At 56.1% G+C, this 25,985-nt stretch overlaps 1 protein-coding gene across 1 annotated transcript in view; it reads left to right on the forward strand.

Annotated features, from left to right (window-relative positions):
- The window catches only part of KIAA1549 (KIAA1549 ortholog), a 121,965-nt gene that overhangs the window by 42,142 nt on the left and 53,838 nt on the right, over nt 1-25,985 (forward strand). The window contains exon 4 of the mRNA XM_056123970.1: nt 22,026-24,716. Coding sequence (XP_055979945.1) covers nt 22,026-24,716 — 2,691 coding nt within the window. The remainder of the gene's footprint in view (nt 1-22,025; nt 24,717-25,985) is intronic.

Below are 25,985 nucleotides of genomic sequence, written 5' to 3' on the forward strand. Positions count from 1 at the left end.
GAGTAATTCCTGAGTGCATGAACCAGGAGTAACCCCTGTGCATCGCCGGATGTGACCCAAAAAAGCAAAAAAAAAAAAAAGTTCAAGTTCTGTGTGAGATGGCTACGGGGTCTGGTGAGAGATCCCTGGTCCTGTCCCTGGTCCTGTCCCCACTAACTGAGCTAGAGAAGGAGCACATGTCCCTGCCAGCATGGGGCACTCTCCTCTGACTCAGTGCAACTCAGGGCACCCTGTGTTCCTCCTGAATGGCCCCTGCAGTCCAGGCATGCCCGTGAGAGCCGCCGATCTGTCCCGAGATGGCAGACAGGCTAGAGAGGCCCTTGGAGGACAATCCCGGCAGTGTGGGGCAGCCACAGAGAAGCCCCCGGCAGACAATGGGTACCACGTCTTACCCGGGGGTATATTCTCCGGCCAGAGCCAATGGGCAGAGGGCGCGCCAGGGGGTTGCACAGGACGTGTGGGGGAGGGGGCGGGGAGGGGCCTTGTACCCATTGTAAGGGGACACTGGGGGGGCTCAGAAATGGAACCAGCACAAGTGTGTTCTTTGTGAGGCTTGCTGTGGCCTGAACTGTACACAGCTATAGACCTTGCCACTTGCATGTGAAAAAGGACCCTTTTGTTATCTTACGTAAAAGTGTGTCAATTTTGTCTTTTTTTCCACCCCCCAACCAGAGTGGGGGGAGGAGTTTCCAAGCTAGGGGGTGGGCGGGGTTCAGGGGCCACTGCCAGCCATCTGCCATCTGGGCTGGATGGTTCTGTGTTCAGGCTGGTGGGTGCTGGGGTGTGGTGGGGGAACCTCCTGATGGTGCTGGTGGGGGGGGGTGGTATGGTGCCAGGGATTGAACTCAGCCCCCTGAAGAAGAGTCTCTTCCTGGTTCCTAAAATGAGTCTGTGGTGAGGGTTTATTTTCATATGCCTGGGAGAAAGCATGTTTGTAATCTGGTTTAGCTCAGTGTGTGTGTGTGTGTGTGTGTGTGTGTGTGTGTGTGTGTCTGGTCACTGTCACTTGTTTTATTTTTTAAAAAATTTTTTATTAGTGAGGGGCTGGAGAAATAGCACAGCGGGTAGGGCGTTTGCCTTGCACGCGGCGGACCCGGGTTCGATTCCCAGCATCCCATATGGTCCTCTGAGCACCGCCAGGAGTAACTCCTGAGTGCAGAGCCAGGAGTAACCCCTGGGCATTGCCGGGTGTGACCCAAAAAGCAAAATAAATAAATAAAAATTAAATTAAAAAAATTTTTTTATTAGTGAAACACCATGAGGTACAGTTGTAGACTTACAGATTTTTGTGCTGGGGTTTCAGTTATACAATGATCGAGTGCCCGTCCCTCCACCAGTGCCCATTCTCCACCACCACGGATCCCAGTATCCCTCCCATCACCCCATCCCACCCTGCCTCTGTGTCACTTGTTTTAAAGGCTCCTCTGTGCCCACGTCCGGCGTGGGTGTGGGCATTCCCTTTCCTGGCCCCGTGAGGCTGTGCCTCGGTGTAACTGAACCTTACCTGGGTTAGTACATTGTTTCCACCTGCGACTGTTTCCCAGCGCCCTCAGTCCCCTGGGTTTCTCTCTCTCCCTCCTTTTTTGTTGGAACACCTGTTTCCTGCTCTCTGGGGTCTGTTCCCAGAGGGGAGCAGGGTGTTCCAGGGTCACGTGATATCCCGGGAACTGCACACTCGCGGCAGCAGGGAGACTCCCCCCCTTTCCCCCCGCCTGTGTCCTCCCGTCCCCCTCTCCCCTCTGCCACCTGTGGGAGTCAGCCCTGCCTCCTTCTGGTTTGGCGCGCGTGTCCTTTCTGGCCCCTGCTGGCAGCGTAGGGGTCTTCAGGGGCTGAGGTAGCGCAGGGCTGAAGCCTTGCCTTGGACGCGGCTGACCTTGATTCCATCCCCGGCAGCGCAGAGCACGCCCTGAGCACTGCTGGGAGTGACCCCTGAGCACAGAGCCAGGAGCAGCCTCCAAGTGTGGTTGGATGTGGTCGGTTCTCTGATAATGATGTTGATGATAACTTTAGATGATGTTTTCTTCCCTCCCCTCCCCTCCTCTCCCCTCCCCTCCCCTCCCCTCCTCCCCTCTCCCCTCCCCTCCTCTCCTCTCCCCTCCCCTTCTCTCCCTTCCTCCCCTCCCCTCCCCTCCCCTCCCCTCCCCTCCCAGCATCTCCTCTCCTCTCCCCTCCCCTCCCCTCTTCCCTTCTTTTCCCTCCCCTCCTCTCCCCTCCTCTCTTCCACTCCCCTTATCTCCCCTCCCCTCCCCTCCCCTCCCCTCTTCCCTTCTTCTTTTCCCTCCCCTCCTCTCCCCCTCCTCTCTTCCACTCCCCTTATCTCCCGTCCCCTCTTCCCTTCTTCTTTTCCCTCCCCTCCTCTCCCCCTCCTCTCTTCCACTCCCCTTATCTCCCCTCCCCTCCCCTCCCCTCTTCCCTTCTTCTTTTCCCTCCCCTCCTCTCCCCTCCTCTCTTCCACTCCCCTTATCTCCCGTCCCCTCTTCCCTTCTTCTTTTCCCTCCCCTCCTCTCCCCCTCCTCTCTTCCACTCCCCTTATCTCCCCTCCCACTCCCCTTCCCTCTTCTCTGGCGCCCAGGGGTCAATCCTAGCGTTGCTCAGGGGACCATAGGGGGTGCGGGAATTGAACCCAGGTTGGCTTGATGTCAGTCAGGCGCCCTCCCGGCTGCCCGGTCTCTCCTGCCTGCGAGCTGCTCTCCTGACGGAGACCGTACTTTGGGGTGCGCTGTGCCGAGGCAGCCGACAGTGTTCTCATCCTTATGCCAGCCAGGCTCGGGGCAAGCTGGCACCCCTGTGCCACGGACGGGCCAGTTGCCGTGCCAGGAGTCTCCCACCAGGGGACAGGGCCGTGCCCAGGGCTTGATTCCTCTAGGAGGCCCTGGGGCCAAGTGTGGTGCCGGGTTCGAGCCTGGAGCTCCTGCATGTAAAAGCTGTGCTTTGTCCTTTGAGCATCTCCCCGGATTTATTTTATTTATTTATTTTTGCTTTTTGGGTCACACCCAGTGATGCTTAGGGGTTACTCCTGGCTCTGCACGCAGGAATTACTCCTGGCGGTGCTCAGGGGACCATATGGAATGGTGCTGGGGATGGAACTCTGGTTGGCCACGTGCAAGGCAAATTCCCTCCCCGCTGTGCACTCTGGCCCCTTCCTGAACTTCTTACCATGGTATTTTTTTTTTTCTTTTTGGGTCACACCCAGCAATGCACAGGGGTTACTCCTGTCTCTGCACTCAGGAATTACTCCTGGCGGTGCTTGGGGTATCATAGAGGATGCTGGGAATTGAACCCGGGTCAGCCACGTGCAAGGCAAATGCCCTACCCGTTGTGCTGTTGGTTCAGCCCCATTACCATGGTATTTTAAGGTCTTTTCCTTTTTTCATCAGTCTCTTTGGAGAGGCACTGGAGTAAATGAACTGCTTTGGAAATGCTCTGATGCTTCTGTTTCTTCCTCCTTTCTCTTTCTGTGGGCTGCAGCGATAGCACAGTGGGTAGGGCGTTTGCCTCGCACGTAGCCAACATGGCCGACCCGAGTTCAATTCCTCCGCCCCTCTTGGAGAGCCCGGCAAGCTACCGAGAGTATCTCGCCCGCACGGCAAAGCCCGGCAAGCTACCCGTGGTGTATTCAATATGCCAAACACAGTAGCAACGAGTCTCACAATGGAGACGTTACTGGTGCCCGCTTGAGCAAATCAATGAACAGCGGGAGGACAGTGACAGTGACAAATTCTCTTTCTGCACCTCCTTCCTAGTTACCATCATCTTTCTTTTGCTACCCTACCCTTTTTGGTACTTGGAACTTGCAAGCGGGAGCAAGAGTGAGCGAGAGAGCTCTGCCCGTGGGGCTCCAGCCTGATGCAAGAAGATCTGGGGATTTACCTGGAATCTTCCTGAAGGACGGGACAGAATCAACACCTCTGTCCCAAATCCCCCGTTCCGTGGCTTACGAGAGGCTCTCTGACCAGCAGATAGGCTCTTGTTGCAGGCACCAGAGCATCATTCTTTCTCTGATGATATCTCTGAGCACTTGATGTCTTTCATTAACGCAGGCTGAAAACCCAGCTCTCCTGGCCATGGGGTGTGTGTATGTGTCAGCGGGGGGTGAGCTGTGACCCTCTCCAGAGCAGCTGTTAGACGCCCTGGCCGGTTAAACGGCCTGTCCCCACCTGAAGTTCCTGCAACCATCAGCATCACAAGCGCTGAACAGGAAGCACAGAGCAGAACCTCCTAAAAAGTATGGGCTGGAGCAGTAGCACAGCGGGTAGGGCATTTGCCTTGCACGTGGCTGACCCAGGTTCGATTCCCAGCATCCCATGTGGTCCCCCGAGCACCACCAGGAGTAACTCCTGAGTGCATGAACCAGGAGTAACCCCTGTGCATCGCTGGGTATGACCCCCCCCCCAAAAAAAAACAAAGAAGAAAATAATAATGATCAAAAATTCACTCCCCCCACCCCAATTTTATTTCTTCTTCCCTTCCCCTCCTTGTTAGGGTGATGACGCCCTCATTCCTGGTGGGGTACTGGGCACCCCCTAGTAGGCATGGGCACCTCCACAATGAAAGTGAGCCTTCCCCCCCTCTCCCTCTCCCCTGCTCAGATAAGCATCTAAAACCACTAAAGCCACTGAAACCACTAAAACCTCGACCAGTAGTTTGATCACCGCCATCAGGCGGCCCAGCTTCGGGGACACGTGCCCTTTTTCTTTAACAACTAAACGGAGGAGCTTCAAACTGAAGGAAGGAAGGCGGGGACACGTGCAACAGTGTGAAAGAGATCCGGGAGATGTATATGGGTCCCAGTCCGTGGGCACCAGGCTGGTGCCCTGATTTGCAGAAAGCAGCTGTACACTGAAACACTCGGAGGCCATTGAGGAAAATTAAGCATGGACTGGAAAATTGGATGACATCAGGAATTATTTTTTTCGTTTTGTGGTAATGATTGTGGTTACGGCTCTTTCAAAGCCTCTCTCAGGGAGAGTCCTTGTTAGTGAAGTGAATGGAATTCCGGGCTTTGCTTTACTTTTATTATAAACAACGGGGGCGGGGTGGGGGGGGTTGGTGGAGTGACAGTCCAGTGGGTAGGGCGTTTGCCTCGCACACAGCTGACCTGGGTTCACTTCCAGGCATCCCATCTGGTTCCCCGAGCACTGCCAGGAGTGATTTCTAAGTACTTAGCCACAAGTAAGTACTTGTCCCTAAAGACGGTTCACACTTCATATAAGGCTTGTTCGGTGCCCATGGAAGCACTTAACATGTCCTTTTATTCCCCCCAAGTTTCCTATAAGCTGTCAGTTTGATGAAGAGGCTTCGCTAGACTTAGAATCAATATTTACAGCAAGAATGTTTGCTAGGGGCTGGAGTGATAGCACAGTGGGTAGGGCATTTGCCTTGCCCACGGCTGACCCGGGTTCCATTCTCAGCATCCCATATGGTCCCCTGAGTACTGCCAGGAGTAATTCCTGAGTGCATGAGCCAGGAGGAACCCCTGTGCAACACCGGGTGTGACCCAAGAAGCCAAAAAAAAAAAAAAAACGATGTTTGCCAAGTCGTCCAACGCCTGTCTTGTAACCCCCTGAGCACTGCCGAGGATGGCCCATATACACAAACAAACAACCTGCCCCCCCCCTCCATAAAACAAAACAAAACAAAACCATCGGGGAGCGATGAAATAAGAGGACAGAAAGTTGGGGGCAAAGTTGGTAATGAATTCTGGTTTTTCAACTTTTGTGAATGTCTAAAAAGTTTTCAGTAAAAAGTCCAAAGGGCCAGCATGGGTTTATCGAAACCCTTGAAATCATTAAAGCAAATCTAGAACTCTCTAGGCCAGGGGAGGCTCCGTTTTGGAAAATCGCCTCTTGGCTTATTGCTACGTGTTCAGTCTGGTTCGTATCTGGCAAATTAGTATTTACATGAACTTCATGTCGCCCCCCATCCTGGAGACCCGAGGAGCCCGCACAGAAACCAAGAGAAGTCATAATTATAGATACTTAGGGAGTTAGCGCTGTGGGTAATTGCTAATCAGCATCTCTTCATTCCAATAAGCAGGCGAAAGAGGGGGCTTGGGAAAGATTGTCAGTGAATGGAAATGCATTAAGTAAGGATGAGCATAATTTGTGTGTTTGGCTGCGTCGAGTTGTAGACATATCTGCAAAAGAGCGTTCCCCGCCGTGGGCTGGCTCACGGGGGCCCCTTCCAGATACTGCAGAATGGGGGTCCTCCTGCTCCTCCCCAGATGAGCTGAGTACCCTAGCGAGTGTCAGCCTCCCCTCCCTCCCTCCCTCCCTCCCTCCCTCCCTCCCTCTCTGTCTCTCTCTCTCTCTCCCCCCTGATCAATCCCCGAGCAGCCTGCCCGGTGCCGGCCTCTCTGTGCTGGGCCCATACCGTTCCACCAGCTCATTGCGCCTCTGAGATCCTTCCCTTGCCGGCCACCTGCTCTGCCTGGGGACGCCTCTCCGCTTCCTCCTGCAACGTTCCAGCGCCTCCTCTGAGCCAGCGCGCTCGACTTCCTCTGTCCTTGGCGGCAGCACCCACGTCCCTGTCCTTAGCAGTTGTCATCTCCGCCGCGTCGTGCTTCTGTCAGAGAATTTCATTCCTTTTCCCTCTTCCTTGTGCATCGCCGACTTGGCAGTCTCCGGTGCCTGCGTCGGCTGTCTAGGCAGTGCTCCGACGTTTGGTTTGGGTTTTTGCTTTTGGGCCCCACAGGGCTGTGCCTGGCTCTGCACACAGGAATCACTCCTGGTGGGGCTCAGGCAACCATAGGGGATGCTGGAGATCAAAGCTGGGTCAGCCGCCTGCAAGGCAGATGCCCTCCCCGCTGTCCTCAATACTGCTCCGGCCCTACACCAGCATTTGGACTCCTAGTGCTCCTGGGGGATCACCCTGGCGGGTCACAGTACTCTTTGCACACGGCCAGCTGCATGCCTCACGCTGTGCTCGCTCACGTGCTCCTGGGTGCTCCTGCCCCTTCGATGCTGTAGTAGCACTCCTCATTTTGCTTGCAGTGCTCACGGGGGGCTGCTGCCGCCGTGCCTCACCCGTGCCGATGTGCCTCACTCCTGACATGTGGGGTTAGCCTGTCGTCCGGGTCGCCGTTCCTACTGGGGGTGGGGGTGGGAATCACCCCTGAATTTCAGGGCTCGTGCACTGTGCCGCTGCACTGTGACACCCAGGGGTCTCGGCAGAGCTACCCCAGACACAGTGGGGAGCCAGCAGGACGGTGCTTGGCCTATGGGGCAGTACTGGGGAGCGAACTCATGGTCTCAGGGGCTTGGAACACAAGCATCCTCACTTCTGAGCTCTCCAGCGCCCCCTGTCTTCTCAGTTGGGGCTTGCGGTCAGTTTCCTCCTATCTGCCCCAAGGTCTGGGAGTTTGAGTGTCCCGGGAGGCAGCACCCCCCCCCCCCCCCTCGCACCCTCACCCTCTCAGTAGGCGGTTACTGGACTTACAATGAGCAAGCGATGGAATGAACCAGCACATCGGACTTTGCCCTAGGCCCCAGCGCAGGCCATGGGGCTGCTCATCTCTTTGTTCAGCAGTTCCCAGGTTCCTGTGGACCCAACGGAGCAAAGCCAAGGTCTGTGTGAAGTACATGCATGCTCAGGGTTTTGCTTTTCTCATTTTGCTTTTCAGGTCAACCCCGGTCATGCTCAGGGGTCACTCCTGGCTCTGCACTCACACACTCGGTTTCTAGGGGAAGTGAGGGGCCCTCGAGGAGTTGGGGCAGGAGGAAGGGACAGGGCAGGAGTTTCCCAGAAGAGAGGGCCGCCTGGGCAAAGCGTGGCAGCCCGCTGGGCCCTGAGGTGGCAGCAGGACCCAGAGAGGAGGAGGGTGTTGGGTCTGTGATGGCCCTGAGGAGTCCCTGGGGCCAGGACAGCTGCTCACAGGCCTCAGCTTCCACTGGGCACATGGGAATCCTGGGTTCGATCCCCAGTACCACACAACTCCAGTCTGCTCCGGCACAAAGAAAGGTTCTCCCCGCCCCCCCCAGATGATTGTGAGAGCAGGGTGCCGCGGTCAGGTCATTTATTCTCTTCCTTTTCCTGGACCCCCAGTGCAGATCGGATTGACCGGATCTGTGTGTTGGGAAGCTCAGATGGGTGGGGGGCGCTGGCGGAGGAAGCAGGTGGCCTCTGGGTCCGGGGAGGGAACCCAGAGAGTCGCTGGCCCAAGGCACGGCAGGGACAGCCCCTGCATCTCCAGCATCGCTTCCCTTGGCCCTAGAGCTCCTGGGTTTTGGGGTCCCAGGTGGCAGGGGTTTCCATCTCTGGGGACAGTGTGATGATCCCTTCTGGGCCACCGTCCCTGGTTCATGGCTTGTCTGACACCCCTTTAGAAGCCCTCGACGTCGTCACTGGCATTTTTGTTGGTTTGTGATCCACTCCCACTCGGGTGGACCCCTGGAGCTCTTGCAGGCAGAGCACGCACTGCATCCAGCTCCATGCAGCTCCATCCAGCTCCATGCAGCTCCATCCAGCTCCATGCAGCTCCATCCAGCTCCATGCAGCACTATCCGGCACTATCCGGCACTGCCAACCATCTCTCCTGTCTGTTTTAGTCATTTGAAGCTCTGGGCAAAATTTCTGTTTTTTTTTTTTCCGTCATTTTCATCATTAATTTATTATTTTTTGTTTTATAAAGTAGTTCATCATATTTGATTACATTTATTATCGATAGCACAGCGGTAGGGCGTTCGCCTTACAAGCGGCCAACATGGCCGACCCGAGTTCGATTCCTCCGCCCCTCTCGGAGAGCCCGGCAAGCTACCGAGAGTATTCGATATGCCAGACACAGTAACAACAAAGTCTCCAATGGAGACGTTACTGGGCCCGCTCGAGCAAATCGATGATCAACGGGAGGGCCTTTACCTTGAGCATTATCATCATTATTTTGGCTTTTTGGGTCACACCCGGCCATGCACAGGGGTTACTCCTGGCTCTGCACTCAGGAATTACTCCTGGTGGTGCTCGGGGAACCATATGGGATGCTGGGAATCGAACCCGGGTAGGCCGTGTGCAAGAAAAACGCCCTACCCGCTGTGCTATTGCTCCAGCCCCATATTTGATTACATTTAATATTGGGAACAACAATCCCACCACCGTTACACCTTCCCACCACCATATTTCGGGTGTTTCCATCCCGAACCCCAATCCCTGTCCCAAAGCAGAACTGAAATAATAGACAATTTCCCTCTATGGTTTGTTGCCTCCTGCTTTGAAGCCCTTCAAATGTGGTGTGGTACTCTGGGAGTATGGGTAGGGTGTGTTGTCCTATGAAGTGGAGGCTGGCTGTGCGGTTCTGGACTCTTGAACCATCCTCAGAACCAGAGGGAAAAGCTCTGGGGGGGGGGGGGAGGACCCCCCTGGAGGCGTGGCTGGGTCTGAGATGGGCCAACGAGAAGGACCCGGAGCTGGCTGGAGGGACCAGGCAATTCTGAGATGGGCCAATGAGAAGGACCTGGAGCTGGCTGGAGGGAGGGAAGGGGGTTTGAGAGTAGACCCAGAGCACCCCACGAGACATGGCAGGCAGGATCGGAGGTTTCTTGGGGAGAGGGCCAGGGTGATTTTGAATCTGTGTCTGTGCCCTTGAATCTGTGACTCAGTGTCACCTGGGATCTTTGCTCTACCTCCGTGTCCCCGCCTCTGCCGAGCCCGTCTCTGTGTCTCTGACCTGTGGCTGCCTCTGTGTCCTCCTTCCCAGTTCCGCGCCTGCCCTTGTGCCCGCCTGTTGCATCTGGGCGCTCTTGCCCAGACTGATTCTTCTGCTTAAGAAAACGCGCCAGACAGGTCATTCTGCGGGAGTCCCCGGCGCCCCGATGTGCCTCCCACGTTCCCACACTTCTCAGCCAGCTTTTTTCCGGTTCACCCCACCGGAGCCACTGTTGTGTGTGCTGCAGCCACAGCCACGGGGGTGGGGGGGGGTGAGGGGTGGGGGTGGGGGGGCTCAAGGCTTTGTCCCCCGGGGCCGCCTCCAGCCTGCTCGGCTCCTCTGCGCCTTTCAGGCCTCTTGCTCCCTGGACCGGGAATAAAGGCTGGATTTAGAGCTGGAGAAAGGACGGAGCCTGTAGCAGACACTCTTGGCTTGGGGGAATGGGCGCCTGGGGAGACAGCCCCCCGGCTCCGTGGCTTAGTGAGGCCTGGGAAGGGGAGGCGGGTGGTTCCCTGTTTGCTGCCTCATCCTGAGTCACCCGTGGCCCGTGGCCATCCGGCCGGCCAGCCCCGTGTAATGGGAGACGGGAGATTATCTCGAAGCCGAGGGTGTCCTTTTCCTTGTTGTTAGGGGACTGTGTTTTGAATTAAAGTATTTTGGAAGCAGATGGTTGATTGAGAATTGCTGTGTGTGTGTGTGTGTGTGTGTGTGTGTGTGTGTCCGCGCCTTTGTTCTTAGTGAATTGTGTATTTAGTTTGTTTGGGTTCCTTAAAGTGCTGACTCTCCGGCTTCCCAGGTTGGGAGCAGAGGAGTGCCGAGTTTTTATTTAAGGAAGAATAAAGCAAAAACAAAATGAACCCCCCCCATCCCCTTAAATGCCCTGGCCTGTTCTTTGAATAAAAATAATATTTTAATAGCCTTGTCTTTTAGAGTGACACGACCCGCCCCACCACTCAGAAAAAAAAAATAGGTTCCTTAAGTCCCCACAGAAGCCCATGTGGATGTTTTAACGGGGCGTGAATTTCTAAGAAGCCCAGGAGCCCTGGTGGTGGCATGATTTCTGTGTCGTTCAGTTGCCATTAGTTTCCCGAAGTTCTCATTAGTTCTCTTCATGTTTCACTGAAGTTGCTAATTGCCCTCTGAGTCCCCGTCTCTCAGGGAGGAAGTAGGAGGTGTGACTAATTACAAGGCATTTCTCTAGGGGGACTGAACGAGGGAAAGAGAGAGAGAAAGAGAGACAGAGACAGAGACAGAGACACAGAGAGACAGATTGAGACAGAGACAGAGAGAGACAGAGAGAGACAGAGACAGAGTGACAGAGAGACAGAGAGACAGATGTGGGGGGGGCGAGGAACCCAGTCTGACTGTAGGAAGTTCTAAAACCCAGTCTGTCTAGAAGGTTCTGGAACCTGGGCTCCCTGATTCCCTCTCTGGGTTGAGGATGCCAGTGCTGGGCTCTTTTGGTTGTTTTTGGCCCTCACTGGATGGCGCTAGGGGGCCGCTCCCGGTCAGAGCTGGGGGCCCTCCTCATGCCCCTCCAGTTCTGCTTGCTCCTGGCCCCCTGACCTGCGGGGCCGTCTGCCTCCAGGGAGACTGCTGTCCCTCTTGGGGTTCCTGCATGGGTGCATGAGGGTCGGATGGCTGCAGGGTGACGAGGCTTTAGGATGCGGCCCCAGCCCGGCCAGATGGACGTGGCCATGGGACTTGGGCAAATGGGTGTCTGCATTGCCCAGGGCGGAACCCCCCACATTAGACCCCCGCCCCCCCCCCCCCCCTCCGCCCCGGGCATGGCCCCTGCCTGGCCTCAGCAGGCTCAGGGCTATTCCGGCTCGGAGTCACCTGCTGTGCACTGTGGTCCTGGTGGCCGTCCCTCGCCCCCTCACCTCTGACCATGCCCACTGCATTGCTGTCCTCCTGCCATGCGGGGAAGGTCCCTGCCCTGGCAGACTCCCCGTGGCCTTGGTTCAGACCGTCGGCGGCAGAGCGGAGAGCAACCAGGCTGCGCTGGGCCCGCCCTGAGCACTGAGGCTGGGCTTCGGCCGTTGCTGTTTCAGCTGGGGGTGGGGTGGGCAGAGCCGCGGAATCCACGCCCCGGGGTCCCGCCGACCCCCAGTGTGTGTCCCCATGAGTGCCGTGACCCCGGGGATGGAGAGTCTCTTGTGGCCGGATTGTCGGTGGTCTCCCCATTTCCTGGTGGGGGTGCAGCCCAGGACCACGGTTTGGGTTGGATGGACGCATCTCCTTGCTCTGGTCTCCTTTCTCCGCTTCCTCGGTCCTCTCTCTGGCAGCCGGCTGGTCTCTAAGCGTCTTTTCTAGAATATCCCTGGATGTATAGAAAGATTGCATTCATCTGGGGAACATAAAGCAACAAAACGGGAGACTAACACCCAGGAATGGCTCAGATTAGTACCAGGAATTTTGCTCCATGACTTGAAGGCCAGCCACATGTGCTAGGTGAAAAGGAAGCTCAGATAGAGAAGGGAGCACCAAATAAATCGTGTTGTGAGGACCCTCTCAGGGTGGGAGAAGCATGCTAAAAGTAGTCTATAGACCAAACATGATTGCCACTCAATGCCTCTCTTGCAAAACACAGTACCCAAAAGAAGAGAGAGAGAACAAGGGGGAATGCCCTGCCACAGAGGCAGGGTGGGACGGGGGGGATGGCGGGTGGGAGGGATGCTGGGACCCGTGGTGGTGGAGGGTGGGCACTGGTGGAGGGATGGGTACTTGATCATTGTATAACTGAAACCCAAGCACAAAAATTTATAAGTCTATAACTGTACCTCATGGTGTTTCACTAATAAAAAAAATGATAAAAAAAAAAAAAGAATATCCCTGGATGTGACTGATGTTTTCTTTTCTTTTTGCCTTTTTTTTTACTTTTTGCTTTTTGGGTCACACCTGGTGATGCACAGGGGTTACTCCTGGCTCATGCACTCAGGAATTACTCCTGGCGGTGTTCGAGGGACCATATGGAATGCTTGGAATTGAACCCTGGTCGGCCACATGCAAGGCAAACGCCCTACCCACTGTGCTATCGCTCCAGCCCCTTTCTTTTGGCTTTTTGGGTCTCACCCTGCAATGCTTAGGGTTTACTCCTGGCTCTGCACTCAGGAATTATTTACTCCTGGCGGTGCTCGGGGGATATGGGATGCCGGGGGTCGAACCTGGGTCGGCCACATGCAAGGCAATGGCTCTGGCCTGACTGTTTTATTTTCCTTTTGTTTTTTGAGGAAAGAGACCCAGCGGTCCTCAGGGGTCACTCGTGGCTCTGTGCTGAGGGATCACTCCTGGCGGGGCTTGGGCGTCCGTCTGGGGTGCCAGGGATCAAGCCTACATCGGCCACGTGCCAGACAAGCCCCTCCACACTGTCCTATGGCTCCAGCCCCTGATGTTCTCTTTTCTCTCTGATTTTTTTTTTTACATTCTCAGAAAGGTGCAGCCTGAGTGAGGCAGGGAATCCTGTTCCAGGGTGATAATGCGTGAACACACGCAGCGCAGGAGAGCGTCCTAGGTAGGGCCGGTGCCCTGTGGGGAGGCAGAGAAGAGCAGGGGTCCGAGGCCTGCAGAATCAATGCAGCCTCTCGCCTGGGAAGGGGGCGGAGGGGCGCTGGGCATTCAAGGCACTGTTCTGGGAGGGCGCTCGCCTTGCATGCCACAGGGCCGGGTTTCATCCCCGCCACCACATAGGGACCCTGGAGCCTACAGGAGTGATCCCTGAGCACCACAAGGCGTAGTTCAAAATAAATAAAGTTACTCTTCTCTTCAACTGGGTGTTGTATGTAACTCAGGGGCCGTTTCTGTGATTCTCTTGCTGTATATATGTGAGTTGTCTTCCTTCCTTCCTTCCTTCCTTCCTTCCTTCCTTCCTTCCTTCCTTCCTTCCTCCCTCCCTCCCTCCCTCCCTCCCTCCCTCCCTCCCTTCCTTCCTTCCTCTCTCCCTCCTTTCTCTCTCCCTCCTTCCCTCCCTCCCTCCCTTCCTTCCCTCCTTCCTTCCTTCCTTCCTTCCTTCCTTCCTTCCTTCTCTCCTTCCTTCCTTCCTTCCTTCCTTCCTTCCTTCCTTCCTTCCTTCTCTCCTTCCTTCCTTCCTTCCTTCCTTCCTTCCTTCCTTCCTTCTCTCTTTCCTTCTCTCCTTCCTTCCTTCCTTCCTTCCTTCCTTCCTTCCTTCCTTCCTTCTCTCCTTCCTTCCTTCCTTCCTTCCTTCCTTCCCTCTTTCCTTCTCTCCTTCCTTCCTTCCTTCCTTCCTTCCTTCCTTCCTTCCTCACCCTTCCTTCCTTCTTTTCTTCCTTCCTTCCCCTTCCTTTCTTCTTTCCTTCCCTTCTTTCCTTTCCCCTCCCTCCCTCCCTTCCTCCCTCCCTTCCTTCCTGCAGTGCTCAAGGGTTCCTTCTGGCTTCATACTCAGACATCAGTCCCGGCAGTGCATTGCCCCGGGGGACCATATGGGACACTGGGGATTGAACCCGAACCAGTTACACATAAGGCAAGTGCCCTACCCACTGGACTGTCCTCCTGCCTCAAGTTGTATTTCTTATAATATAAGGTGGAGCCCCAAGCAGTGCTCAGAGGACCTGGGTAAGGTATCATGTGGAGGAGAGTAACTGCTTGAGGCCTCTAGGGCTCTTCCCAGAGATGCCTGGGCCGGGAGGCAGGCGGGTGCGTGCCAGGAGTGGAACCAGGTTCCCATGCATGTTAGACGAACCCCTACCCCCTGCACTCCCTCCCAGAGCTGGGTTTCTTATCTTGGTGTTGGATAATAAAACCCGGTACCACCCGGAGGAGAGTTCCAGGCTGGAAAGTATTCCTTTACAGCTGGTGTGTGTGCGTGTGTGTGTGCGTGTGTGTGTGTGTGTGGGGGGGGGGTGATGGTGGAGAGGTCAGAGGAAGAGAGGGGAGTGCAGACACTGTTTTCTAAGCCAGGGAAGGGAGTTGAATGCTCCATCCTGCAGGAGTATCGAGGGTTTGCCGATTCAGGTCTCTGGGTTACTGATCTGACTGCCTGGCTTCTCACTCCAGAGTCAGGGGCCCCCTGCACGAAGTATTCACCGAGAGTGGGGATGACGCCTCATGCATTGAACACCACCCTCCCCTCCATCCCTCTCCCCACCCTCCCCATCTCACCCCCAAACACACACACACACACACACACACACACACACACGCACACACACGCACACACACGCACACATGGCGCATGCAGAAGCAACTCTGAAGGTAACTTGGAGCTGTGGTTGACACTGTGGTTCCTGGGTTTCCCAGGCACTGCCCTGGGGTGGGGGTGGGGGGGTAGTTTCCTTTCCCTGGGTCTGAGCCTGGAGCCCAGAGCTGCCCCCCACCCGTCTTCCAGCAGCATCCCCGACGACCCAGAAAGTGTTTCAGTGACCAGAACTCTGCGTCTCTCCCTGTTCAGTCAGAACAGGACAGAACTCTGCATGCCGCCAGCCTCCTTTCTTAGGGCCTGTTTCCGTGAAATGTGCTGGAGGGGGGTGGGGGAGATGGTCAAGCCAGGGAGCCCGGGAACCGCCACCCCAGGTCAGCTCCACCCCGCCTGCCTTCTTTGAGCCAGCACCTTAAAGACTTTGAACCCTCGACAAGAATAGGGGATTAGCTAAGGTCTCACAGAATCCAGGAGACGAAGAAGTCTCCGATTTCCTGATTTCTCTCTTTCTGCTAACCCCCTGGGACTTGAAGAAAAGAAATAAAGCACCAAATGCTCTGCCCTGGGTAAGGACTAATAAGGTCTAGAAACACATGTCTCTCATGATTTTGAGGAAAGTTTTGTGCTTGTTGTTGTTTTACCCAAAGACTTCCTTTTCCCCCCAAAGTTTTCTGGCCCCATCCATTCTTTGTTTTTTTTTTATTTTTTTTATTTAAAGCAGTTTAGCAGTTTAGGGACTGGAGAAGTAGTACAACCATTGACCCGGATTCCATCCCTGGCGTCCCATATGGTTCCCCCAAGCACCTCCAGGAGTGATTCCTGAGTGCAGAGTCAGGAGTAACCCCTGAGCATCGCCGATGCATGGCCCACCCCCCATCCCCCCCAAAAATAACACAACAACAAAAAAGAGCAGTTTCAGTTTCACAGCAAAGCAGAGCAGAAGATAGAGGTCCCCCGTATATGGCACCTGCCCCCGGTCACCAGAGTGGGACACGTGTCAGCACGGAGGAGAGCCCCCACTTTGCTTCTGGGGAACTCTTGGTGCCTTTGTGTTCGCTGGTCGCTGTGTGAATTTTCCATTCCCGATCCTGCCCTGCGTCCGTCCTGCTGCCAGATCAGTGTGGGAAAGAGTGGGGTGCAGGGTCACCTTCCCCCCACCCCCAGCTGCTCACAGCCCCCCCCCCCCCCGAGCCCGGCTGCCTGGCAGGCCTGCCCACGCGATGCCCACCACAGCCTGCCCCCAGTCCAGCCGGCAGGTGGTCTCTGCAGCTGAGGGAACCTTCCTCTGTGCGCCAGCCAAAACTGGAGCTGGGAAATGGATCTCCAGGGCTTGAAATTAGAGCCCCAGGGGCCAGAGACTCTCTGGGGTTTTCTAACCTCTTCCTGAATTAACTGCTGGAGGAATTCCCCAGACAGCTGAGCTGACCTCTCCTCTCCCGGGGCTCGGAAGAGGCGGAGGGAGAGAAAAAAGCACTTAGGCACAACTCAACATTCTTCCTGATTTTATTCTACTTTGGGGCCACACCTGGAGATGCTCAGGGGTTCCTCCTGGTCCTGCATTCAGGAATGACTCTCAGCGGTGCTCGGGGGACCATATGGGATGCCCGCGATCGAACCCGGGTAGGCCTCGTGCAAGGCAAGCTCCCTACCCACTGTGCTATGGCTCCGGCCACACAAGTCAAAACTCTTAACCAGAAGAGAACCCGCCGCTGTTTGCCTGATCAGGAGGATCTGGCAGCCTCCGCTCTCTTACCCACCCAGTTCCTTGTCCTTTGAAGACAGATTTATTTTTATTTTTTTATTTTTGGCCCACTCCCCGCAGTGCTCATGTCCCCGGCATTTTCTTTTTTTTTTTTTTCGTTTTCCCCTGGCGTGTTCCCAGTCTGATGCGACGCGTCTGACGACCTTAAGCCTCCCGGGCGCTTTGGAGGGAGACTGAGTGAATTTTCAATCTGCATCCCATCCTTGGCTCTTAAGTTCGCTGCTTAGTCCTGCTTGTCTTTCGTTATTGAAGCTCTTGCCGTAAGTTTCTGATTCATTTTCCAAGGCTCCGTGTGGGTCCGGAGAGAGAACAGCCGGTAGGGCGCTTGCCTTGCACATGGAGGACCCGGGTTCGATTCCCGCATCCCTTCTAGTACCCCCCACCCCCACCCCAGCACTGCCAGGAGTGATCCCTGAGTGCAGAGCCAGGACTCACCCCTGAGCACTGCTGGGTGTGGTTCCCCCAGAAAAGGCGTGATCCCTGAGCGTAGCCTCACGTGCTGCAAGCTGCCCTCTCTCTGTTAGAAAGGAAAAAAATGGAGCCACACTTCCATTCAGGTCATGTATTTCAGATTAAATAATAGCAGAGTTTAAAAAAAAGATTCGTAGACTAATTTATCCTTAGGAGGGAGCACTGTCAAGTCTATATGCTACATAGCACTGTAGCACTGTCCTCCCATTGTTCATCGATTTGCTCGAGCGGGAACCAGTAACGTCTCCATTGTGAGACTTGTTGTTACTTTTTTTTTGGCATATCGAATATGCCAAGGGGAGTTTGCCAGGCTCTGCTGTGCAGGTGGGATACTCTCGGTAGCTTTCCAGGCTCTCCGAGAGGGAGAGAGGAATCGAACCCGGGTCGGCCGTGTGCAAGGCAAATGCTCTACCTGCTGTACTATTGCTTCGGCCCATATGCTATATGATTGGGAAAATGTTGATTTTTATGATGTCTTAAATTTTTACCTCTCTGACTTTTTTTGGGGGGGGGGTACACCTGACTGTACTTAGAGGTCACTCCTGGTTCTGCACTCTTTAATCACTCTTGGCGGTGCTCGGTGGACATATGGGGTGCTGGGGATGGAACCTAGATTGGCCACATGCAAGATAAACACCCTTCCCGCTGTACTATCGTTACAGTCTCTAGGTAATATTACTTGGAGTGATAGCACGGCCATAGGGCGTTTGCCTTGCATGCAGCCATCCCGGCCGAGCCGGGTTTGATTCCTCCACCCCTCTCTGTGAGCCCGGCAAGCTACCGAGAGTATTCAATATGCCAAACACAGTAACAGCAAGTCTCAAAATGGAGACGTTACTGGGCCCGCTCAAGCAAATTGAAGAACAACGGGAGGACAGGACAGGACAGGTACCACCCCCTGCCCCGTCCACCCACTAATGATAAAATAAGCAGCATTTTGTTTTTTAGTTCACACTTGGCTGTACTCAGGGCTGACTCCTAGCTCTGTGTTCAGCCACCACTCCTGGCGGTGCTCAGGGGACCTTGTGGGGTGCTGGGGATTTGAGCGAGGCTTGGCCGTATGTAAGGCAAATGTCTTGCCCCTCTGCTACTCTCTCTCTGGCCCCCACACAAGCAGCTTCTGGCCCAGAAGGAGGCCTGGTGGTCGAGAGCCTGTCTCATTAGTATCCTGCATGAAGGAAGGGGGTGGCTTTAATGTGAACTACTTTTTAAAAATTTTAAAATTTTTTTTTTAATTATTTTTATTAGTGAAACACCATGTGGTACACAATTTTTTGTGCTTGGGTTTTAGTTATACAACGATTGAGTACCCATCCCTCCACCAGTGCCCATGCTCCATCTCCAGTGCTCCCAGTATCCCTCCCCCCCTCCATCCTCTCATCCCACCCCACCCATGTGGCAGGGCATTCCCTTTTGTTCTCTCTCTCCTTTTGGGTGCTGTGGTTTGCAAAAGAGGCATCGAGTGGCAATCATGTTCCGTCTATAGTCTACTTTTAGCATGCATCTCCCATCCTGGGAGGATCCTCACAACACCTTTTATTTGGTGCTCCCTTCTCTATCTTTTTTTTTTTAATTAATTTATTTAATTAAAACTTGCAGGCTATCGAATGTAGCCTGCCCACAGGGCAGAGTCTGGCAAACTCCCCGTGGCGTACCAAATATGCCAGATACCAGTAACAATGATGGGTCTCATTCTCCTAAATAGCCCTGAATATAATCTCAGGGCTAGGATGAAAGAGACGTTACTGGGGCCTGCTCGAGGCAATCGACGAATAACAGGATGGTGAAATGAAATGAAATGAAAAATTTATCAGTGAGACATCATGAGGTACAGTTGTAGACTTACAAATTTTTGCGCTTGGGCTTCAATCATACAATGATCAAATACCGATCCCTCCACCAGTGCCCATTTCCCACCACCATGGATCCCAGTATCCCTCCCACCCCCATCCCCCATCCCACCCTGCCTTTGTGGCAGGGCATTCCCTTTTGTTCTCTCGCTCTTATTGGGTGTTATGGTTTGTAAAAGAGGCAATGGGTGACAGTCATGTTTGGTCTATAGTCTACTTTCAGCATGCATCTCCCATCCTGGGCGGATCTTCCCAGCACCCTTTATTTGGTGCTCCCTTCTTTATCTGAGCTGCCTTTTCCCCTAGCATGAGTGGTTGGTCTCCAAGCCATGGAGTAAAATTCCTGGTACTAATCTCGGCCATTCTTGGATGTTAGTCTCCTATTTTTTACTTTATTAATGTGAACTACTTTTAACGGGTGTAAGCTTGTAACTTTGAAATACTAACGGAACTGACTACAGTGATTTTATTGATATAATAGTTTCCCCGGCTGCACCTGGCAGTGCTCAGGGCTTACTCTTGGCTCTGCTTAGGGATCACTCTTCGTGGGGACCATATGGAATGCTGGAGACCCACCCGGGTCAGCCGCGTACAAGGCAAACGCCTTACCTGCTGTACTACGGCTCTGACCCGCTCAGAGTTTAGTCTGAACTCTCCACTTCCTTCTGTGCTGGTGCTCACAGAAGCCCAGACGTGGCCCTCCAGACGCCTAGTTTGTGTGACAAGCTACTTTAATTCTCTTTTGTGTCCTTAGTAACCTCACGCCTTACCTAGTCTTATTAATGTCCATTTATACCGGGGTTCCAAGAAATGGGTGATACCCGCCTCTCCCCCCAACCCAGGCAGGGCTGTGGTACAATCCAGTGGGGTAGCAGTAGATTGGGGTGCAGTTGAGGGTGTGTCTGGTTTGTTCGCTTATTTTCTTTCTTGTTTTATTTTGGGGTCACACCCAGCAATGCTCAGGGGTTACTGCTGGCTCTGCACTCAGGAATGAACTCCCAGTGGTGCTCGGGGGACCGTATGGGATGCCGGGAATCGCACCTGGGTCCGCCGTGTGCAAGGCAAACGTCTTCCCTTCCTTGCTTTCTCTCTGGCCCCTCAGCTCGTTCATTTAAAGCAGGTAGATCTCCAGAGGAGGTCACTGGTTATATATTTCTTTCTTTCTGCAAAGGGGGCTGTGGACCAAACAAGGTTGGGTGCCACTGACTTAAACTGATTTATACCAACAACACTGCTTGACCTCAGATCTCAGATCCTCTTTCTGTGTCCAGAGGCTTTTTTTTTGGGGGGGGGGTGCTCAGATCTGGAATTGCCCTCGTCACCTATCTTCCGTTTCACTGGCCATCCACCATCCAGATCTCAGGGTCAATTGACATTTTGCCTCACTGTCCTCTGGAGATGGAGCGATAGCACAGTGGTAGGGTATTTGCCTTGTGCGTAGCCAGCCCAGCGGAGCCGGGTTCGATTCCTCCACCCCTCTCGGAGAGCCCGGCAAGCTACCGAGAGTATCTTGCCTGCACGGCAAAGCCTGGCAAGCTACCCGTGACATACTCAATATGCCAAACAGAGTAACAACAAGTCTCAAAATGGAGACGTTACTGGGCCCACTCAAGCAAATCCATGAACAACGGGAGGGCAGTGTTTGTTAGTTTGTTTTGTCCTCTGGGGTCATGGTCATCTCCTGGTCTGGGGCCATTCTTTTTCTCTGTTGGCCTTTACAGTTTCTCTTTGTCTTTGGTGATCTGTGAAATGACTGGGAGGGAAAGTATGTTTTTATTTGTTTCGTATTGTTTTCGGGGCACACTCTGTGATACTCAAGGTATATTCTTGACTCTGCACTCAGGAATCTCTCCTGGTGGTGTTCAGGGGACCACATACATAGGGGGCCAGGGATCAAACCCAGGTCAGGTCAGACATGTTCAAGGCAGGTGCCCTACCCACTGTGCTATCTCTCCGGCCCAGATTTGAGGAAATTCCTGTGCTTTCTCTCTCCCGTCCCTGCCATCCCAGCGTTCACGGTTGATTTAGGCAGAGCTGGGGTTGGAACCTGGGAACACGTGAGACAGGCACCCCGGCCCCAAGCCCTGTCCCCGCCCTCACCGCGTTCGTAAAAGCAGGATCCCGCACGCCTGGCGGCCTCGCTCTGCGTCTGTATTTCCCGTCCTCTTGTTTCCTCCGCTCCATTCTGAGTAATTGTCTGTTTATTCCTTACTCCACTAAACCTCAGCTCAGCTCTCTTAAATGGTTGCTTCTCATTGAGCCTAGATTGTTCATTATATTTTGAAACCAAAACTCTTTAATGGCTCGGTTTTCCACTCTAAATGTTCGGTTCTTTGTGGGGGTGGGGACACATCCTGTGGTCTTCAGGGTTTATTCTGCTATCAGGGGTCTCTCCTGGTGGGGCCCGGAGCCCTGGTGGGGTGCCGGGGATCAGACCCGGGTGGGCTGCCTGCAGGGCCGGTGACCACCACATCTCCGGCCCCAGTGTTCTTTTGGTTTTTATTTTTTTATTATTTTTTAAATTTTTATTTATTTGTTGCTTTTTGGGTCACACCTGGCAATGCACAGGGGTTACTCCTGGCTCTGCATTCAGGAATCACCCCTGACAGTGCTCAGGGGACCATATGAGATTCTGGGGATCGAACCCGGGTCAGCCCCGTGCAAGGCAAATGCCCTACCTGCTTTGCTTTTGCTCCAGCCCCTTTATTGTAAATCTTTCTAGCCACCTTTTCACTGCCTCTTACTCAATGTTTTCGCCTTCTTTATTATTGGAAATCAGTAAAACCGACTTTGAAGATGTCATCATCCCAGTATCCTAAGCCTTCCCAGCTCTGACTGACACTCTTTGGGTTTCCTTTCACTTTCATTCTTTGGGGGAGGGGTAGGTTGGGAAAGACAGGGGCTCCCAACTGTGCTCAGGGCTTCCTGGGGTCCCCCCAGCCGTTCTGGGCCAACTGAGCTGCTGCCTGGGTGCGAGGACCCTCAGTGTCAGGGATCCTCTAGGCCGCACCCAGTGATGCTCACGGGGCCCATGGTTGGTAGCAGGTGTGGAATTCCAGTTGTGAGCACCGTGGGGATGCACCCTCATGCCTCTCTCTCCACACACTTTCCCGACTTCTTGCTATTAACCCAGCTTCCTTCTTCTCGCAGAGGAGCCCGGCCTGGCCCAGACTCACCCGGTGCCCACGACCCCCCTGCAGTTTCCGCCAGAGATGAGCGCCGTGCCCGGATCTGCCTCCCCTGTGGCCTTAACCGAACTGGCGCCTCCGGGATCCCCAGCCAGCCCCTCTCCCGCGGCCCCCGCTTCAGACACCGCCTGGTTGGGCCCTGAGGACGGCATCCAGGCTGCAGTGGGCCGCAGCGTCTGGGCGGCCAGCGACGAGGCGCCCCTCGAGGAGGACGACATGGACAACTTTTTGCCGGACGCCCACTGGCCCACCTCTCCGCTCCCGTCCCTTGCCGCCGGCCCCCCAGGCCAGCCCCGAGACCCGGGGGACTCTGTGCTCACACCGGCTCTCCCCGAGACAGCTCTGCAGGAGAAGGACATGGTGGTGGCCTGGCCCAGCCCTGGCCAGTGGCCGGCAACCGCCGCCGAGGCTCCCCGGCCTTCCCGTACCCCCTCATGGGCGGCGGCACGTCCCGCATCTGAGGGCACCGTGCCAAGTCCTCAGGGGGCCTCGGTGCCGTCCCCCACGGCTGCCAACGTGCCCCCGCCTAGCAGGACCGCGCCTGAAAGCTCAGCGTTCACACCGAGCCCCGTGGGAAGCCCCCCGGAGGCCGCCTCATCTCCCGGGCCCCTGCCCTCGGGGGCGAGTGCGACGCCAGGGCTGTTCCCCACCTCCTCCTCCGGGGACGCTGCTCCGGCCACAAGCGTAGCCGGACTCTCTCAAGGGCCCCCAGCCCTTGGGAGTCTGCACGAGACCCTCTCTTCTGGAACCTTCCCCTCGGCGCCCCTGTCTCCCACGGCCCCCCCTCTCAGCACCGCCTGGGTCTGGTCCCCGACCCCACCCGCGTTTGTGGACGTGTCAGCCCCGTGGGCCGAGGTCTCACCGCACCCTCTCCTCCCGAGCCGGGCCCACGAGGCGGCGGCCCAGTGGCCTCCTGAGCCCGCAGACACGCTGGGCCCCATGGACACGCCAGGCCCCGTGGACACGCCGAGCCCTGTGCACGGTGCGCAGCCCACAGTGACAACTCTCACGGCGCACAGCCCCTGGACCCGCTGTGTGTCCTGCCCCGGGCTGGCCCCTGGGCCCAGCCCCACCGCCAGCATCGCCGAGAAGGATGTGGGCTCGGGGGATGGGCCGGAGACACCAGCCCCGGCCCCACCCGGCAGCCTTGGCCCCGCTACGCCCAGCCACAGCGCCACTGACTTCCCTGACGCCGACGCTGACTACGGCCCCGAGGAGGAGCCACTGGGCTTCAACACACTCTTCCCCTCCCGGCCCCTCGTGGCCCTTCCCTCTCTACCTGTACCAGCGCCCGAGAGCAGCATCCGGGGCTCCGCGGGGGGCGGCCTGACCCAGGTCCCCACCACCCACCTGGGTTCAGCCAAGGGCCCCCCATCCACTCCCCTGTCTCCCAGATCCTCTGCTGTCGCCACCAGCCCCCCAGCCTGGTCACCGAGTGCCACCGTCACCGCGCCCCCGTGGGTCTGGACGGAGGGGCCGGCCGCCCCGGTCCCGTCCCCGCCATACACGATCACGCCATGGCCGGCTCTCAGGGACTCAGGCCCCGTCTCGGCCGGTGACGTGGGCCCTTCCCGAGAGTCCCCGCCAGGCTATCCAGCCCCCACCCCGCAGGAAACGGGGGGCTCCTGGGAGGCGGCCTCCAGCGCCTTCTCCACCCCGCCGCTGGGCCCCGTCAGCCCCATCCCCACCTCTGGGATGGTCCTTGTGGCGTCTCCGTCTGAGGCAGGAGGGCGTGTGGCCACCTCCCTGGCCTGGGACTTCTCCGCCCCGAGGGGGACGCCTTTCGCGTCCGACTCGGCCCTTCTGCCCTCCGCGGTCCCTTCCAGGAGCTCTGACCCTCCTGGGCTCTGGCCAAGTTCCGCACTGGACACACCATCCCTCCTTGCCGGGGCTGCCTCGCTGTCCCCGCACCCCAGCAGCCCCTCTGTCTCTCCCCCATTTTCCGAGGCGCCTTGGACCGCGTGGTCCCAGGAGGTCCCACGGACCACGGGCTCTGCAGCCCCCACCAGCCGGGCGGTCACCGAGACCTCCTCTTGGTCCCAGCAACTCCCTCCACGTTCCTCGGAGCTGGCTGGCCCCAGCCCGACGCCCCCTAGCCCCACACCCACCCTAGACGATCTGACCTCCGGGACCCCCGAGACGCACCTCTCCTCACCCGCGCCCACCCCTGCCTCAGCACCTACCTCCCCGCCATCATCCCCTCTCGTGTCCACCCCGGCCCCCTTTGAGGACAGCCCCTGGGCGCAGGACGCCCGCACACCCGCCACCTCCTTCCTTTCTGCCGTGGTCCCCACCACGCTCTGGGTCTCTGCCGGGCCCTCATTTGTTTCCGAGGCGAGCCCCACCCCCCCGCCTGCAGAGCCGACCTTTGGGGGGCTGTCGCCTATGCCTACCCGCATCATCTGGAGCAACTCTGTAGACCTGGGTGTGGCCAGGACCAGTGCCGCCCCCGACGTGACCACCGACCCCGCCCCGAACCACAGACCCATGAGTGAGGATCCCCGCGGGAGCATCTCGGCGTCCCCCCTGCCGTCCCTCCGTCCCGTGAGCACCCCCAGTCCTGAAGCCATGGTTGACACTCCGGCACTGCTCACCACCCGGCCACCCTATGTGTGTGACATCACCGTGCCCGACGCCTACTTGATCACGACGGGTAAGGCCGCCTTCGGGTTGCTTCTGGATGGGGTCGTCGGGCTGAGATGCTCTGCTGACAGGTGTGGGGTGAGTTGGGGGGATTCACTGCATCGTGGAAGGGAGGGTAAGTTTTGGGGACCGGGGAGGTGGGCACTTGCCTTGCATGTGGCCGGCCCTGATTTGAGTCCTGGCACCGCCTGGTACCCCAAGCACTGCCTAGTATCACCCCTGTAAATGATGCAGGCGCTGGACCCAGTTCTGCATGGCATCCTCACTCCTCTGCTGACCTTCCATGAATTGGAGCCTCCTTTTCCTCCAATGTTACCCAAGGAGGATGGTGACTCTGCAGAGATTCACATGCATTAGGGCAGGGGAGAGGCGTGGAGAGCTGGGGTGTGGGCTTCGCCCATGTGAAGCCCCAAGCTCCAGTCCCAGGACTGTGTGGCCCCCTGAGCACTGTGAGGTGTGGCCTCGATAACCCCTGAGCACTGCTAGCCCACTAGACCCACAGCACTGGGCTGGGTAGAGCAGGGAGTGACCCCTAGACCTTCGAAGCACTGGTCGGGAGACCTCCATTTTAATATATGTGTGTGTGTGTGTGTGTGTGTGTGTGTGTGTATGTATATATATGGGCTAGAGCGATAGCACAGCGGGTAGGGTGTTTGCCTTACAAGCGGCAAGCGGCCAACATGGCCGACCCGAGTTCGATTCCTCTGCCCCTCTCGGAGAGCCCAGCAAGCTACCGAGAGTATCTCGCCCGCACGGCAGAGCCTGGCAAGCTCCCCGTGACGTATTCGATATGCCAAACACAGTAACAACAAGTCTCACGATGGAGACGTTACTGGGCCCGCTCGAGCAAATCAATGAACAATGGGAGGACCGTGACCATGTATGTATATATATGAGATCCAAATGCATCACAGTCATGGTCACGGTCCTCCTGTTGTTCATCGATTTGCTTGACCGGGCACCAGTAATGTCTCACAACAAATTGTGAGACTTATTGTTACTGTGTTTGGCATATCGAATACGTCACGGGTAGCTTGCCAGGCTTTGCCGTGCGGGCGAGGTATTCTCGGTAGCTTGCTTGGCTCTCTGAGGGGGCGGAGGAATCGAACCTGGCTCGACTGGGCCGGTTGCGTGCAAGGCAAACGCCCTATCGCTGTGCTGTTGCTCCAGACATCCAAATGCATAGTGCATATAAAATAGCACTTAGGCCAGCTGCATAGAAGGAGTGCTCACAAAATACTACATATTGGTTCTGGAGAGATAGTACAGTGGATAGGGC

This window comes from Sorex fumeus, unplaced genomic scaffold (assembly GCF_029834395.1).
Source record: "Sorex fumeus unplaced genomic scaffold, SorFum_2.1 ptg000048l, whole genome shotgun sequence".
NCBI classification, from domain to species: domain Eukaryota; kingdom Metazoa; phylum Chordata; class Mammalia; order Eulipotyphla; family Soricidae; genus Sorex; species Sorex fumeus.